Source organism: Pteronotus mesoamericanus, unplaced genomic scaffold (genome assembly GCF_021234165.1).
Source record: "Pteronotus mesoamericanus isolate MK-2021 breed Mesoamerican mustached bat unplaced genomic scaffold, CSHL_Meso_final scaffold_54, whole genome shotgun sequence".
Classification (NCBI taxonomy): Eukaryota; Metazoa; Chordata; class Mammalia; order Chiroptera; family Mormoopidae; genus Pteronotus; species Pteronotus mesoamericanus.
Genome location: NW_026555321.1, coordinates 41,106,406 through 41,124,321, shown reverse-complemented (window position 1 = coordinate 41,124,321; position 17,916 = coordinate 41,106,406). Strand labels below are relative to the sequence as shown.

At 36.5% G+C, this 17,916-nt stretch overlaps 1 protein-coding gene across 3 annotated transcripts in view; it reads right to left on the bottom strand.

Moving 5' to 3' along the window:
• The window catches only part of APPL1 (adaptor protein, phosphotyrosine interacting with PH domain and leucine zipper 1), a 40,233-nt gene that overhangs the window by 10,437 nt on the left and 11,880 nt on the right, over positions 1–17,916 (bottom strand). For all 3 annotated transcript variants that reach the window (XM_054595239.1, XM_054595241.1, XM_054595240.1), the window contains 9 exons: positions 16,087–16,174; positions 14,572–14,613; positions 13,941–13,999; positions 10,159–10,305; positions 8,963–9,045; positions 8,091–8,249; positions 7,223–7,411; positions 2,250–2,292; positions 912–968 (listed from right to left, as the gene is read on the bottom strand). In XM_054595239.1, coding sequence (XP_054451214.1) covers positions 912–968; positions 2,250–2,292; positions 7,223–7,411; positions 8,091–8,249; positions 8,963–9,045; positions 10,159–10,305; positions 13,941–13,999; positions 14,572–14,613; positions 16,087–16,174 — 867 coding nt within the window. The remainder of the gene's footprint in view (positions 1–911; positions 969–2,249; positions 2,293–7,222; positions 7,412–8,090; positions 8,250–8,962; positions 9,046–10,158; positions 10,306–13,940; positions 14,000–14,571; positions 14,614–16,086; positions 16,175–17,916) is intronic.

Genomic DNA, 17,916 nt, shown 5'->3' with positions numbered 1-17,916 from the left:
TTTGTTCTTTGTTTCTGTTTTCTTATCTTCAATGTCTTCTCTTTTCCTCAAAACATGGACAAATCCTACCCAGCTGAGGTTTCCACCATCTCCAGTTTTCTCTAAAACTGAAGTCCACACTGATTTTTTCTTTCTTTCTTTATTTTTAAATACATGTCTCTGCCTCCCCCCCCACCACTTTCCCTTGCCCCCTTCCTCATTCCGTCCCTCAGCTCTTAATGTTCTAAAATCTTAAGCCTTTGGTTATCACAATATGTTTTCAATTACATACTGTTTTTTTTTTAATCCTCATCCAAGGAATTTTTTTTTTCATTGGTTTTAGAGAGGGAGAGGGAGACATCTATGCAAGAGAGAGACAGACATTGATTGATTGCCTCCTGTATGCACCCAGACTAGGGATTGGTGCCCATACCAGGGGTTGTATGGATCCGGAATGGGGGTATTGCACGCACCCAGACCGGGGATCGAACCCGCAACCTAGATATGTGCCTTGACTGGGAATCAAACCCTCAGGACAATGCTCCAACCAACTAAGCCACACCAGCCAGATCTGTATACTGTTTTATATGAAATATTAAAGTTTTAATTTTGTCTTCCATACACATAGACTCTTGGAGGACAGAGGCCCTGGCTTATTTTCTTCTCTCCTTCTCCATTGTGCTCAACACAGCACTACACAGGGTCAGTGCCCAGTAAACATTTGTTAGTTGATTGACCTCAGTATCTTTGACTTCCTATTGTTCTAAGAAGACCACATATTCATTAAACACATGATACTTTAAAGCTATGCATTCCAGGGCAAATTAAAAGATTACAGAACTTGAGAATTATGACTTAATTAATAAAAGCTGTATTAGCCACAAACTTATTTAACTTAGCCATATCTGGATATAATAAAATAAAAATATTACCTCTGGATTTTCACTTAAATATATTTGTTTAGATATGTTGTTTATCGTACAGATCCACTGCAAGAGGAAAAAACAAAACTATGATTAATATTTTTTCTACAATGCTTCTCTTCTAAAAGAGAATGTTCAATATTTGAATGAAAAACAAGTTTCATTAGATGAAGTAACATATAATCTTTTTATAGGATAAATACCTACCCATATATTGTACATAAGCATATATATGTAAATAATTGAGGGTATAATAGAACATTGAACAGATTTATTATTGTATCTCAAATTTATTTCATAAAGGGAAATAAAAAATATAGCAATTATGTTAAATGACAATTTAGTGGTCTATATTTATCTTTTTGTATCACTTCCCTCTTAATCTCTACCAAACACCACAGTCTGAACTCAGATATTATTAACACCAATGCAAATGAGTTAGGAGTTAAATATATTCCTGGTGAATATATTTTACATACCTCATTTCTCTTGGGTTTATAAAAAATTAACATAGAAAACTGTCTCTGCTTCATATCTGTTTCACTCTTAAGAATTCTAGTACCTGATGAGTCTCACTAAACTAAACTACTCTTCTGTTTGGTAAACCCTGCGAGAGCAGGCTTTTGCCTGTGTTCTTCAGAGTCCAAAAGCCAAGTTTTAATATCCATTCTTTTTCACAAGAAGCAAATAAATATAGTCTCTATATAATCTGTAAACTTCTCTTTCACCAACACAATTATAATGGCAGATAAAATGGCTCACAATCAACCTATAATGTATTTTCACTGTAGGATATTTCTCAAGACAAAGTTTTTGATGCATCAGTTCCTAGTACTAACTTACCTTCCATATTTGGTGTACTATGAGTAAAAATGGAGCCAAAAATAAAATAGTCGAGAAGAAGAAAAGACATTCCCAAATTTTTGTTTTTCTGTCTTTCATTTCCTTAAAGTTTTAAGCTTTAGTTGCTTCCTGCCATGCCGCATCTGCTGCCACTATATTCTTAATGCAGCCAATACTGTCTCAGAAGGTGAAAGAAGCAAATAAACTGTCACCTCATGATACTAACAGCCTGCCAGAAAGTAACAGTCACAAGGTCATTTCTGAATTAGATCCTTTAAAAAGACAGGAGAGAAATAATCTCTAAGGTCTGGCCTCAGAGGTCCAACTATAAAATTCTTTCTGAAATTTAAGAATGTTGTTTATGGAAAATAACCTTTTATAAAAAAAGATATTTTTAATTAACCAGAATTTTTCAAATTTCTATGAAGAAAACATTAATATGTTTTGTCATCAGCAAAAATATCTTAAGATATTACTGAAGAAATTAGCCAGACAAAATTTTACCTCTTCATGGTCTTTTTTACTCTCTGCTTGCAAAATTGAAGATCTGAAAAAAAAGAAAAAACCTGAACCTCAACTTTTTAAAAAGTACTTTCAATATGATCTGAGAAAATTTTTTATCTTTAATGGTACATATAAAACCAATCAATATTAAAAAAAAAAACAAAACACCCAAAACATATAACCAGTTGTATCTTAGGAAAAGGAGATGACCAGAGGCATTAGGACTTCGATTTTAACAACTCTTGGCTTTGACTATCTATGCCAAAATGTACTGAAAAAGAAACAGGTGCTGGTTTTCAGAAGACAGCCAATAACAAAGGTGCACTGCAACTAAGACAATCCATTTCAACCTTCCGACACACATATTTCAAATATAAAGAGCTGACCCTAATATAAAACGCTAATTTTGCTTCACTATTATTTCTCATTGAATACAGTTAAACAAAATTTTTCAACATAGTAATTACTAACATAGGGATATTTAGCTTTTCTAAAGTTAGAGGGTCATGTTTTAAGAGTTTAGAGAAAAAATTATTTACTAATCTTGAATCAAATCATTTTTTATTTCTAAATAAAATAGAAAATGATGCTAAGCACTGGCAAAAAATTGAAAATAAAAAATACAAGGTAAGAACTTATAGTAAAGTATTAACATTTTGATAATTTTGACAAATGAATACAGGGACTCCCAACATCTAGCATGATAACTGATACACAGTAATTGGCATTCACTATGTTTGTATAAGGAATATGAAATTAAACAACCGTTTTGACAAAAAGGTAACATCTTGATGTATATAAAAAGAGGGGAAAATGACTTTCAGGGAACCTCGAGATGCTCTGAACAAAAAGAAAGATCAAAGGGAAAGATCAAGAGGGAAGGAGGAAGCGGGGGCGGGGAAAAGGAAGGGAAGGGGAAAGTCAAGGAACATATAGCAAGGACTCATGGGCAAAACCAAAGGGGAAGAGCTGAGGGAGGGAAGGAGGAAGAGGGCAAGGGAAAGTGGTGGGGGGTAGGCAGAGACAAATGTATTTGAAAAAATAAATTAAAATAAAATTTTTTAAAAAAAGGGAATCAGAAGGAAAAAAGAAAAAAGAAACAGTATTTCAATTAAGTAGGAAAAATTTGCAGGTAACTAAAACCTCATTAGAAAAAAAATATTTTAAGATTTTATTTATTTATTTTCAGAGAGAGGGAACGGGAGGAATTGAAGGAGAGAAACATTAGTCAGTTGCCTCTCACATGCTCCCAGCTGAAGACCTGGCCCACAACCCAGGCATGTGCCCTGACAGTAAAACAAACTTGCAGCCTTTCAGTTCACAGGTCAGTGCTTAATTCAGTGGACATACCAGCCAGGGCAGGAAAAATGTTAAATCATGATGTACATCCTTAAGTGGAATATAATGTAGCCATTATGTTTTTAATAAGTGAATGCAGATCCAAATTACATATACAGTATTTCCTCAACTATTTAAAAAGTGTAATTAAAACGATAGGCAACAGACCAAAAAGTTCAGTGTGGCTCTGGTTAGAGAGATTATAACTTTTTTTTCATATTCTTTTGTATGTTTTTCTGTGCTTTTCGAAAATTTGTTCTAAGGATTCTCATTTAATGCAAAGATAATAGAAAATTTTTTAAACAGAATATAAACATTAATGGACTAAGGGAGAATCCACATGGCAGAGGTGTGAATGGAAGTCACACTGACCTCCTCACTGGACCAACCTGGAATTACAACTAAATTGTGGAAAAATCACGTGGTACAAACAACTGAACAATAGCGTGAGAGGAGCCCTATAACCTCGGACACACAGAAGAGTCAGCTTTAGCACAACCTAACGGGTAAGGAGTGTGGTAGAGACTTAAGAAGATAGGCAGGGCACCCATGGACAGCAGCACCGGAAGGATATTGAAATGGCCAGTTAGATCCCCCTGAGAAGAGTGGAGCCTAAACCATAAGTGGGGATCTCCAGCCTACAACACCAGAGCCCAAAAAGTACACAAATAACAGCCAGCAGCAAAAAGCAGCAGAGTTGCTCTCTGCCAAGAGACAGGAGGATGGAGACACAAAGAGCCGTTTAAAGGGCCAACACATAAATTTTTATTTGCAGCTACTTACCCTGGTCTTCGGCAAAGGAAGGGGAAGAGTGGGCTAGAGATATCTGAGGAGAGACTGGGGAAGGAGGCTTTGGGGAGAGAACCGAGGGAGTGGTCGGCTGGGATCCCGGTACTGACTCATCTTCCATGCAGCAGTAGCCATCTTGCTCAGGCAGACCACTCCCCTGAGCGTCCATAGCATGAGAGGACACAGCAGCCCCACCCCCAAGAGGGACTCTGCCCTGGCCCGGTGGTACTTGGCCTGACTGCAGAAGAGAGTGGCAGCCCCAGATAGTAGACCCCTGGCTAACGGGGGCGCAGAGCGGTCTAGAGACACTTGAGGAGAGAGTGGAGACAAAGGCTTTTGGGAGAAAACAGAGAGAGTATCAGACGGGATCCCAGTGCTGATCCCTCCCCTATTCAGCAGCAGCCACCTGGCTCAGGAAGACCAACCTCTGAGTGGCAGCAGCATGAGAGGACCCAATAACCCCGCCCCCAGGAGGGATCTGCACCGCCCTGTGGTGTCTCTAAGCTGGCCTACTGAGTGCAGAGTGACTATATTAACAACTGAAGGAGACAGACACAGAGGGTAGATTCCTGAAAGTCTCAAACAGACTGCTTAAGGTCAGACAGGGTCAACATCTGACATCATCAGAGGCAGATCCAGAAAGAAAGAACAGCGGTCTCCTACCATGGAAGTTCACACCACAAAGTCCGGAAATCAAGACAGATCAATTTAAGAAGCAGAAGCAAAAAAGAAGAGTCTCACAAGTAATGGGAAGACAATGAAACACCCCCCAGTCAAAGGCAAAGGAGGAATCCTCAGAAACAGAACTAAATGAAAGAGGCCAGTAAACTATCAGATACTGAGTTCGAAACAATGGTTCTAAGTTCTAAGGATACTCAATGAGCTCAGTGAGCTCAGAGAGAACTACAAAATACTCCAGGGAAACTATGGGGAACTTACTGCAAACTATATCAGCATGAAAAAGGACATAGAAACTACCAGTAAGAGACAAGAGGAAATGAAGAGTACAATTTCTAAATTGAAGAACACAGTAGAAGGAATCCAAAGAAGGCTAGATAAAGCAGAGGATCGAATCAGCGAGCTGGAGGACAAGGTAGAAAAAAGCTCCCAGAAAGAGCAAGAAAATGAAAAAAGACTCAAAAAGATTGAAGAGGCGCATAGGGAAACGCAGGATGACCTGAAACAGAATCATATCCGTATAACAGGGATACCAGAAGGTGAAGAGAAGGAGGAAGGGATAGAGAACCTGTTTGAAAAAGTCACGATGGAAAACTTCCCTAATTGGAGGGGAGAAAAAGTCACGCAAGTCCAGGAAGCACAGAAAGTCCCATTCGAGAGGAACCCAATGAGGCCCACTCCAAGACACATCATCGTTAAAATGGCAAATATCAAAGACAAACAGAGAATCCTAAAGGAAGTGAGGGAGAAATGTGTAAGTAACCTATAAGGGAGCCCCCATACGGCTAGCAGCTGATTTCTCAAAAAGCAAAGGCCTGCAACCAAGACTGCTCAACCTAGCAAGGCTCTCAATTAAAATGGAAGGCGAAATAAGGAGTTTCCCAGACAAAAGAAGGCTACAACCAAACCAGCATAGCAAGATATGCAAAAGGGACTGCTTTAAGAAGATGAAGAAAGAGTCTGTGAATACCCAGTTCCTTTCACGGTCACCAATACTTGACATTACCAATATTTTTAATACTTAATCTGATTGTGACAATGATGTGTTATTTGAAGTGTTACTTTATTATTGGTTGAAACTAAACCTGTTTTTGTGTATTTCTTGCCTATATTTATTATTTTTAAAAAGGCTTTAAATGACTTTTTGGTATTCTTCATCCATTTTTTGATTAAATATAGAATATTTTCTGTTAAAAAAACTATTAACCATGTTTTAGATGTGTTGCAAATACTTTCCTATTTTTTCCTTGTCCTTTACCTTTTTTTATATTACTGTATAGTCTTAAATGTTTAATAGAGTCATGTTAATATTTTACTTTATAGCTTCTAGATTTGAATATTTTTCTCCAGGCAAGAAAAATATTATTTTATATTTTCTCTTAAAACTCCTTAGATTTTACATATTGATTTTTAACTGACCTGAAAATTTTTTGTATAATGTGTGAAATAGGGCTATTTGTTTTATTTCAAGTAACAGAGGTCCATGTACCTTATTTGTTGGATAAGCCTTATTCCCCATTGATTTGAAATATCAATTTTATCATATATTACGATGTTAGATACATATGTTTTTTTCTAGAATGCTCATTTTATTTCACTGATTTACTTGAATATATAAAAAAAATTAATGGACTAAATAATTTGATCAGAAATATTTGATTAACACCTAAAAATAACATTACTGTTAGCACCTAGTATTTGTACTTGTGAGGCACATTATATATGGCAGCTTTTGATTTTTCCTTAACCATTTACAAAGTAGGGATTATGACCTCCCTCTCAATTTTACGTGTACAAAGATGGAGCTCAGAAGTTATGTAACTTATCTGAGACCACACAGTAAGTAATGGGTCCAGAATGTGAACTTCCTGACCCTAAGGTTGGGGCTCTTTGCGCTAACTTACGTTGCCTTCTGCACACTCTGCAGGATTTTCAGTGACCAGTCTCAACATGAAATCACAGGTCTTTACCAAATGACCTCACTTTGATAACTTTAAAATATTAAGACATCATTTAACCAGGCCAGAAAGTTCAACTCACATCTACAAGAAAATTATCTTGATAAATAATAAGCCTAAAATATCTATAAAATGAATGAATAGAAATTATCCTGTATTTCAGTAGCTTAAAATATTACAGACTTTATTAATATTAGGAAAAATACTTACTTTTTTCCATCAAAAGAGGTGATCTGAAAACAGTACCGCCTGTCTTCACAGTCCACAGCCATTACTGAACAGTTGTCTATGTCCATGGCCAAGCCTCCTGCTACATCCCCACGGGCCTGACTCATTAGATTTCCACCCTGAGTGAAGTAAAACTGTCTGTCCCAGGTAGATGACACCAAACCTGTTTTACTAAATGAAGAAAAGTGCATTCACTCTTTAATAACCCACAAGAAATTTCATTATAAGCCCAACACAAGATAAAGCACATCACAAAGAACCAGCTTGCAAAAGGCGCCAAGGTGTCTAGAAAATATAAATATCATCTTTTCATCTCTAAAATAAATTCACATATGCTGACTATGTGTGTGTGTGTATATTTCTAAAACAAGTCTGGAAATTATCAAATTGCAACTGTTATAATGATGCTGCATAAAATATAGTTCAACTTTTCAAGGATGTAAATTCAAAACGAAAGAATTTAATTTACTCCTACGGTTAACATGCTTTATCCTATCTTCAGGTGAAAACTAAAATCTGACTTGACGGTGTAATTACATATATTAAAGTATGTTAAATAACATTTAATAGCATTCATGTTAAGCCAGATTTATTTAAACTCAAATTGATTTCACTTTTTAAAAAAATTCTAAATTATTCAACAAATATCTAAACGATTTGTTACTTTTGAAAATTATTCATGTACTCAATAAGTCAAAAAGTTCACATAAATACTATTATCATTAACTAAAAAGATTCAACCTTTAGTAAAAACAAAACAATTTGTCAGACAGTATCAATTATATATTATATTCCCTTGCCAATACCTTAAATGATATACAATATATGAAAATAACAACAGCTTTCTTACTTCCTCGCATTAAGGTATCCAGCCTTTCGGGTTAAATTTCGATTAACAGGAAATTTCATTGGATCTGGGTCAGGCACATATAAAGGGTCACTGGCTACTTCCAAATCCTCTATTGTCTGCTGCATGGTCTCTACATCACTGTCCATTTCCCTGCGAACACTAACACAGAGAACAGGTTATTTACTAACCAACCACAACAGATGAAGGACTCCTTACCATTCATGTTTATCTGTTATTTGTTGTATACATTTTCTTAAAGAGCAAACAGTGGTTAAAGTAACAAGAACATGCCATAAAATAGCTTTACATTTTATTTAAAACTTAGATATTTTGGAAACAATACTAAATTCAAAATCTATGAAGCCACATTCAATGCTTGACTTTAGAGAAAGTTTCAAACTATTCTGTGCCTTTAAAACAACAATCATTTTCATCTCACCCTGTATCTCAGATTGAACACCACTGCTCAGAGTTTTGAACCTCATTAGAACTGCTTTCTCTCTCTAAGCTTTCAAGGCTTGGAAAACAAGATTTATTTAGTAATCTCCCATCTATCCCCCAAAATTGTAATCATGATGTTAATTAACATAAATTATTATTATGATGTATCTGTTATAGTAACACATAAAACCTAGTTTAGAATCAATAAAATACGATCAGATTTGAGTGTTATGAAATTCAGAGTTCAGATTCTGTGGAAAAGATATTTGAAAAAAACAAGAAGTGTCATGAGACATGTGAGAAACACTCCCATGGCAGGGAAAACAGCCCCTCAGAAAATTAAATAGTAAATATTTTTAGATTATGACAATTAGCTGTTAATTTATCATTCACATAACTTCATTTTTAATTTTAAGGAAGAAAATACTTACTTTTGTACACTTGTTCCAATATTAGTTAAGAATTCTTCCAGTTGTTCATTGAGGTTTTCAGAACCCATCTTAAAGAAACTTATCTGAGGCAAGAGGGTATGAGAGTGGGAGGTTGGACACAGAAACAATGACATACACAAAGTACTTTAAGTGAATCATATAACAAAGTCCAAGACACATGGATAAGTAAAAAAACAAAGGAGTATTTCCATCTGTGTAAAAATAGGTTGCAGTTTATAATGATTTCTTCTGGGCATGAGGCCACTAAAGAAACTGAAGTTAAACTTTTCTGTACGTCCTTTTATATATTAATACACGCATATGGTAAGCAATTTTTTTTAACTGGAAAATAAATCTTAAACCATTTCAAGTAAATCACATGGATAAACTATTTCATGTTTTTGTTTTTTTTTTAATATTTTATCTAGTTTTAGAGAGAGGGGAAGGGGGAAGAAAGAGAGGGAGAGAAACATCAATGTGTGGTTGTGTCTCGAGAGCCCCCTACTGGGGACCTGGACCACAACCCAGATATGTGCCCTGACTGGGAATTGAACTGGCAATCCTTTGGTTTGCAGGCCCATGCTCAATCCACTGAGCCATCCCAGCCAGGGCCTATTGCATGTTTAACACTAAAAGTTTTATATCTGAGGAATAATAGTAGTCATACTTGATGGAATATTCAAATCTCTTTAAACTCTCATTTTTAGGGGACTGCCATCTCATATTTTGCAAATTTAATTTTCCAGCCCCCTTACAGTTGTACACCTCTTGGGACACTTTGGAGTTCATCAGTATTTTTAACTCAGGAAGTATACAAGCAACATAACACAAATTCGAACTTCTCTATTGAATCTATTATGAAGCAAGAGTGAGTAGAAGCTCTAGCAACAGGTTAATTTCACCATTCATTTAGCTTTATGTTCCCTGTCCCCAACAGTGATGGACAAGATCTAAATACAAGATAAATGGTTTCATTTACCATAAAATATCTGAAATCATCTACAAAGAAAACCATTTTCCCTAATTTCCTCAAAATAACATTCTGATGACATTTTAAATTACTTCTTAAAATACAGGCACAAAATTGTATTTTGATCTTAGTTTGTAATACAATCTCTTTATATTTAACACAAATATCATACTTTAATATAAAGATTTTAGGGCAGTTATAATCCAAAACACAGTGTGGCATTCACCTGAGCTTGCATGTACCCAAGTAGAGGTTCTAACAATGCTATTTTCTTCTTGTACTGAAGAGTATTTAATGCACAAAAATAATGCATCATGGTTTGGTGTTGTTTTTTTCTGGAAGTGTAGACATCTTCTGTTACTTCATACTTCACCTTTAAGTGAAATATTAAAAATACTATTATTTATTTCATTTTGAAGTAGCGGCTGTTAAGAAGAGCCCACACAAGGAAAGAGGTATATCACCAGCAATTGTGCATAGGTTTCTATTTTCTTAGGTATTTGAAATCCTGCAAAATATTGGCTAAGATAGTTTTTTTGTTTTACTACCAACCACTTAATTTTAAAATACATTAAAAGCAGAATTCTGCATATAACTAAGAATAGTACAATAATAAACTAAGCATCGCAGAGAAAGTCTACCACCCAGAGGAAGGACAGACTTGTTTGGTATTAGCTTAGCCATTAGTCTTTTACTTTGTCAGTTCACAGCATACCACTGTCTGCTGCTGGTTCCTTCCTACTGTTCCTCCTCTCTTATACTTGCTTGTTTTCCTTCACCCATACTTAAAATGTGTGCTGCCTTAAGTTCTTGTATTCAGACAACAAATATTTACTGAGCACCTATTATGTAATATGTAACAGGCTCTTCCCTCTTCTTCTTTGCTTCAGAATGTAAAATACTAAATACAAAAAATATTCCATACACCAATGACTTGGAAATTTTTATCTCCTGCCCATCACTCTCACAAGTGTCAAAGGAAGCACATATCTACCTGGGCTCTTTATGTATGTATGTATGCGGCAGGAGGATGTGCTGGAAATATACAAAACTAAAGACAGCATCTTCCCCACAAAATCTGCTCCTCTCTTTTGTTTTTCAGCTTTCTTAATGATTCCAAAATCCATCCTATCATCTGAGAATTCTAGGACTTTTTTAAGTAGTTTTTTTTTATTGTATTTTTTCATTACAATTTCTCCCTCATATACCCTCTTCCACCTCCCCCGACCCATCTTCCTCCCAGTCACCAGCACTGCTGTACATGTCTATTAGTTGTTTCTTTTTTGTTTGATCCCTCCACCCCTAACCCTCCCCCAGAGTCTGTCTCTATTTTGATTGTTAGTTCCACTTGTTCATTAGATTCCACATGAATAAAATCATATGGTATTTGTCTGGGACTTATTTTTGATTCCTCCTCCTAACATAAGTCCTATCAATTCTACTTATGAAATACCTTCCAATAGTATTCCTTCCTCTCCACTTTCAATAACAACCTTAGCTGAAACTCTCCTAATGTCTTTGTAAACTATTCTGGTAACTTTTCATTGGATTCCCTCCAGTGGTCCCCTTCACATTCCCATTTAGTATTTTATCTGTAGGACAACTGCATAGTTATTCACCCACTTAGAGTCCTTTGGTGGCTGCCAACACCCTCTAACACAAATTTCAAAGTCATTAACATAGTAATCTGGCCCCAAACCACTACTTGCTTGTCATCTCTGCAATACCTACCCAAATACGTCCTATGCTCCCAACACACTGCAAAGATTATCTTTCCATTATCATAATTATTGCTAGAGTTTAATGAAAACTTGCTATAAGCCAGGTACTCTGCAGGCATTATCTCTTTTCATCTTAATCAAGGAATTTGTTTGTTTGATAGAGAAACAAAGGCTTGAAACTAACCAGTGTATGACCTCAGCAAACATGTGACAGAGGTGAGATTTGTCCCCAAGCAATCCAGTGCTCTTAAACCTTAACACTCTTCAGACTCTACCGCTTACTTCTACAAAAGCTATTTGTTCTCCAGGAATGCCCTCTCCCCAGTCCCAAACCTGAGAAGTCCACTTATCTTAATGCAAATATCTCCTCCTACAAGTGTAAGCTTTCCCAGTTCACCAAAGTTGACTGCTGCACTTTCTGTGCTCTCCCAGCACTTTGTTAGGTATTCCATTACTACACTTAATTCAGGATACAAGCATTCTCTTCATCCTTCTACTCTGGCATCTAGTCCAGTTGTATGCTTTCACACAGGAAGTCTTCGAGAAATGTGGTTTACCCACTCCTTGAGGGCAGGAGTGGAGCCTATTCACATTGTTTCTCCATGGTTGCCAACATACAGTAGATGTTTAATTAATTTTAAAAAATTTTTTAATATGTTTATTGATATTAGAGAGTGAGGAAGGGAGAGAGAGAAAAAAACATAGATGTGAAAGAAACATTGATTTGTTGTCTCCCAAACATGCCCCACCAGAGATCAAATCTGCAACCTAGTATGTGTCCTGACCAGGAATCAAATTTCCAACCTTTTGGTGCACAGGCAACACTCCAACCAATTAAGCCATACTGGCCAAGGCTCAATTATGTTTTTACTTATTTATTATCTTTGAAAGATTTTATTTATTTTTTTAGACAGAGAGGAAGGGAGGAGAAAGAGAGGGAGAAAAACATCAACGTGAGGTTTCCTCTTGTGTGCTCCCTACTGGGGACCTGGCCCACAACCCAGGCATGTACCCTGACTGAGAATCGAACCGGCAACTCTGGTTTGCAGGCCAGCACTCAATCCACTGAGCCACACCAGCTAGGGCTCAATTAAATTTTTAAATGGAATGAAATTGGTGAAAGATGTTTTTAAAAATACTTATTAATATACCAAAATTCATACCTAGAGCTTTTAACTACTTCTCTAAAGCAAAGTAACAAAGTAATACAGATCTCAAAATATATTTATTAATATTTATACCATCAAGTAATCAGTGGACTAAAATTAGAAATGAAAAGCAGATCTTTGAACTGAACTTCATGTGAGAAATGTTCCCTTTATTATGTCACAATAGCTGCTGCACAGTAAATCCTACCCAAGCACAGATTCCCACACGTGGTCACTGTGTGCCTATCCATACCTGCAACCAAGACTACAGACACCAACTCCCAGGCACAGAGATCACCTCACACACAGGCATCTAGTGGTGGCCTACTCAGCAAGCCTTGAATTAGGCACTGAGAGAGAAATGGCCTTAAGGAGCATCTAAATGAACTTGTTAATATTGCTATTTGTTCTTTACTCAAATGCATTTGTCCTCAAATATAGTGTAATATTTCTGGATTTGACTCCCTGAAGAAGAATAAAAAAATTTCTGTATTTTTCCCCTGTAAATTGGAAGGTCCTCATAACAGAATTTCACTGAATTATGTATGCATAACTACTGTATCTCAGAAGACACTTCTGAATACATACGGGGTCAAATAACAGAACAAATGCAATGTTATCAAAATATAAAGCAAAAGGAGACAATGTTATATATTGGACATCAATTATTTTTTGAAATAGTTATGTTTACTCATAAAATTTTGTCAGCAGAAAAGTATTTTGTTTAAAAGAGTCAATCACGAATTGTTTGATAATTAACAATTATCAAAAAAGCTTTGAAATAATTAGGAAAAAAGACTAAACTAAGGGGAGTCCTGGCCAGGTAGCTCCGCTGGTGAAAGAGTCATCCTGATATGCCAAGGCTGAGGGTTCCATCTCTGCTCAGAGCACAGACAAGAAATAACCAATGCATGCATAAATAAATGGAACAACAAATTCTCTCTCTCTCTCTCTTTCTGTCTCTCCTCGCTTCTTCTCTCTCTAAAATTAGTAAGTATAAATTAAAAAAGATAAACTACAGGAAATACAGCAAAACATACAAAATAAATGCTGGCTACTGTTTTTAAACAGGAAAAACTAGACCAGCTAATGAAATAGTTGTTAATTGCCATACTGAAGGAGTTAAGTATGTATCATACCTTGTCATTTTCTCTTTTTTTTGACAATCGGCTATATCTGTTAATTGCAGCATCGTGATCTGGAAAACAGAAATGATTATTAACAACAATAAAACAGGACTTTGCAAAATTTATAAATGCTTTAAATGGTCTTCATATGTAGAGCTTTTAAAAAATGTACTAAAGCAAGGTAAGAATTCCTTGCCATATGATTAATCCAGCTAAATGTTCCCCTATCCAAATTTCCCCTAAAGCATGTGTCTACTTATTAAATTGCTAGTAACATTTAATTCAAAGGAAACTGTAATTTACTAAAAGTATAGAGAAGTGTTTTTAGTATAAAAATAGCACATGCTCATTAAAGAAAACTTGGAATATATAGGAAAACAAGGCAGGGAAAATATTGTATCATCTCTTTAGGTATTATGAACATAGAAAAATCACAAGATATGATTTAATTTTCCTTTAAATTTTTCTGTAGTCTAAACAATGCAACTTAAATAACAATGCTGACTTAAATAATGTTCATTTAAACTTTTAATTGGGTTCATTTTTTTTCAACTATTGCATGGAATCTGGCCACAGATCTGTGTTAATTTTTTAAAAAACGCATTATTAAAAGAAATAACTGTGTAAAGTATTAGGAGCTTACCATTACTTGCAATCTGAAACACTTCCTTTAATGTCAATATTTCTGGAAAAGTTCAAGAATAATTTCAGTGTAGCATATTTATGAAATATCTTAAATTCTGTTTAGAAAACAGTAATTGTCATTTAAGCTATAAAAACTCCAAAAAACATTTCATACCTCAACATGCAAAGTGAAAACACTATTCTGTATTTCAGCTAGTCAATGGAACATTTACTATCATTAGAAACAGTAACACCTTGAGAAAATCTACTTGCCACAATTAGTAATGTGGCACAAAAAAAAAATTTTAAACCACTGCAAATCCTAAGATATACAAATATCCTTAGTACCAGAATATAAATTAATTCATTTTTTGATATCGACGCGAATAAGTTCAAATGCTAAATGAGAAGCAAAGAACATTTTAATAGTAAGATTATGACATTCAGTCCCTATAGATTGAGAAGAGATCTTGTTTCTTGACCTTGAAATGACCATTCTTGAGGATTACCACCACAAATAAAACTCCATCTCTAAAATACACTTGTTTTTATTCCATTACAATTTAAATACTTTACCATCCACTGGTAACATTAGTTCAATGTTTTATTCTATTTACATATTTTATAAATAAGTCTGTATAATTTTCTAAGACTGTGACATGGGAAAACAGAGCCAATTCTGTAAAACTCTCATTTCATCACTGAATAATGCTAAATGGGGGGAAAAAACCCACCACAAACAACTAAGTCATGGGTTGCTGGATGTGCCAGTACTCTTACCTCCTGCCATTCTAGCCCAAAAACATGTCTACATCTCCTTTGTCACTGTCTCAGTTCAGGCCTTTGTCACACCTCACTGGACTCTCACAACTTCCTAATCCATTCTCCTAGACATCAAATCCACTCTATTCCATCCTCCAAAAAAAGGATGTCTTTCTACTTCTTAAAGACCTCCATTAGCTTCTCTTTGCTTATAAACTCAAGTCAAACATCTTCAGCATAATCTAGTCCCAACTAATCTATTTCTAGATTTGTCTCCTGCCATACCCAATACGTTCAACATTGCAGCCACACTGAATTTCTTGTCATTCTCAAAACAAACCATGTATTTCTACAATCCATACTTTTATGCTTCCTAGTCCCTCTAGTAAAATAATGACTCTTTTCTCCTGGCAAACTCCTTTTCATTGTTCAATGCTCACATCACACCCTTGATGAAGCCTTTCTGACACCATCCTCTGATACCTCACAACACCTTGCTCGTTCCCTAATTGAGACAGTATATGGTAATTATCTGTTTAACCAACCTATATCCTTCTCTAGGCTTTCTCAAGTGAATTGACATCTTATTCATATTGGTATTCCTTGGGATCTAGTTAAATGTCTTGAAGGAGCTCCTATAAATGTTTAGTAACTAATTTAAGTAAAAGTGGCACAAACTGTATTCAGAAATGGTTAAGATATAAAGTAATATGTATTTTACAGGCATTGATGTTCTGACAACTATGAAAGTAAACAGAGCTTGATTTAGTACCTTTCAGATCTCTTTCTTTAAACTGGGTAATGGGGAACATCATGGCATCAGCAAGCTGTGTCGAGAGTACTGCATGGCAAGAGCTAAGCTAGTAAAAGAAAAACCAAAAAGGCCAAATAACAGAAACATTTAACCAGTGTTACGTAAATTAATCTAGTAAAAAAGTTCATAATAAGAACAAAAATATTGTGATATAATTAAAAATACACAGTCAAAAAATTCCATTTAAAAGTCTTAGAAGAAAACACAGGATAACCTTGGATTTGGCAGTGATTTCTCAGATATAACACCAAATACACAAGCAATAAAAGAAATTATAAATTGAACGTCATCAAATTGTAACTTTTGTGCACCAAAGGATACTATCAAGAAAGTAAGGCCCTAGCCAGGTAGCACAGTTGGTTAGAGCATCATCCCAATAAGCCAAGGTTGCAGGTTCAATCTCCACTCAGGGCAAATACAAGAAGCAACCAATAAACACATAAATAAGTGGAACAACAAATTAATGTTTCTCTCTCTTCCTCTATCTCTCTAAAATCAACCAATAAATAAATAAAGTAAAAAGACAATACAGCCCTGGCTGGTGTGGCTCAGTGGGTTGAGCATCAGCCTATGAACTGGAGGGTCTCAGGTTCAAGTCCTGATCAGTGCACATGCCAGGATTGTGCGCCAGGTCCCTGGCTGGGGGTGTGTGAGGAGCAACTGATCAGTGTTTCTTTCCCTCTTTCCCTTCCTTCCCCTCTCTCTAAAAAAATGAATAAACTCTTTAAAATGGCAGAGGAGTGAGTGGAGGTCACACTGACCTCCTCATTGGACCAACCGAGAATTACAACTAAAGGTGGATAAATCAACTGGAACAAACAACTGAACAACAGTGAGAGAGGAGCCTTATAACCTCGGACAGACAGAAGAATCAGCTTTAGTACAACCTAACTGGTAAGGAGTGTGGTAGAGACCCGAGAAGGAGGGCGGGGTGCCCATGCAGAGCAGCACCTGAAGAATAATGGAACGGCCAATTGGGTCCCCCTGAGAAGAGCAGGGTCTAAACCATAAGCAGGGATCTCCAGCCTACACCACCAGAGCCCAAAAAGTACACATTAACAGCCAGCTGCAAAAAACGGCAGGGTTGCTCTCTGCCAGAGACAGGCACTAGAGACACAAAAGAGTCGTTTAAGGGGCCAATGCATATTTTTATTTGCAGCCATTTACCCTGGTCTCTGGCAAAGGAAGGGGCAGAGTGGGCTAGAGATGTCTGAGGAGAGACTAGAGAGAGAATTGAGAGAAGAGTCGGAAGGATCCTGGTGCTGACTCATTCCCCATGCAGCAGCACTCATCTTGCTCAGGCAGACCACTCCCCTGAGTGGCAACAAAGTGAGAGGACACAATAGTCCTGCCCCCAGGAGGGACTCAGCCCTGCTGAATACAGATAGTAGCCCCAGATAGTAGATCCCTGGCTAACGGGGGTGCAGAGCGGTCTAGAGACACTTGAGGAGAGAGTGGAGACAAAGGCTTTTGGGAGAAAACAGAGAGAGTATCAGACGGGATCCCAGTGCTGATCCCTCCCCTATTCAGCAGCAGCCACCTGGCTCAGGAAGACCAACCTCTGAGTGGCAGCAGCATGAGAGGACCCAATAACCCCGCCCCCAGGAGGGATCTGCACCGCCCTGTGGTGTCTCTAAGCTGGCCTACTGAGTGCAGAGTGACTATATTAACAACTGAAGGAGACAGACACAGAGGGTAGATTCCTGAAAGTCTCAAACAGACTGCTTAAGGTCAGACAGGGTCAACATCTGACATCATCAGAGGCAGATCCAGAAAGAAAGAACAGCG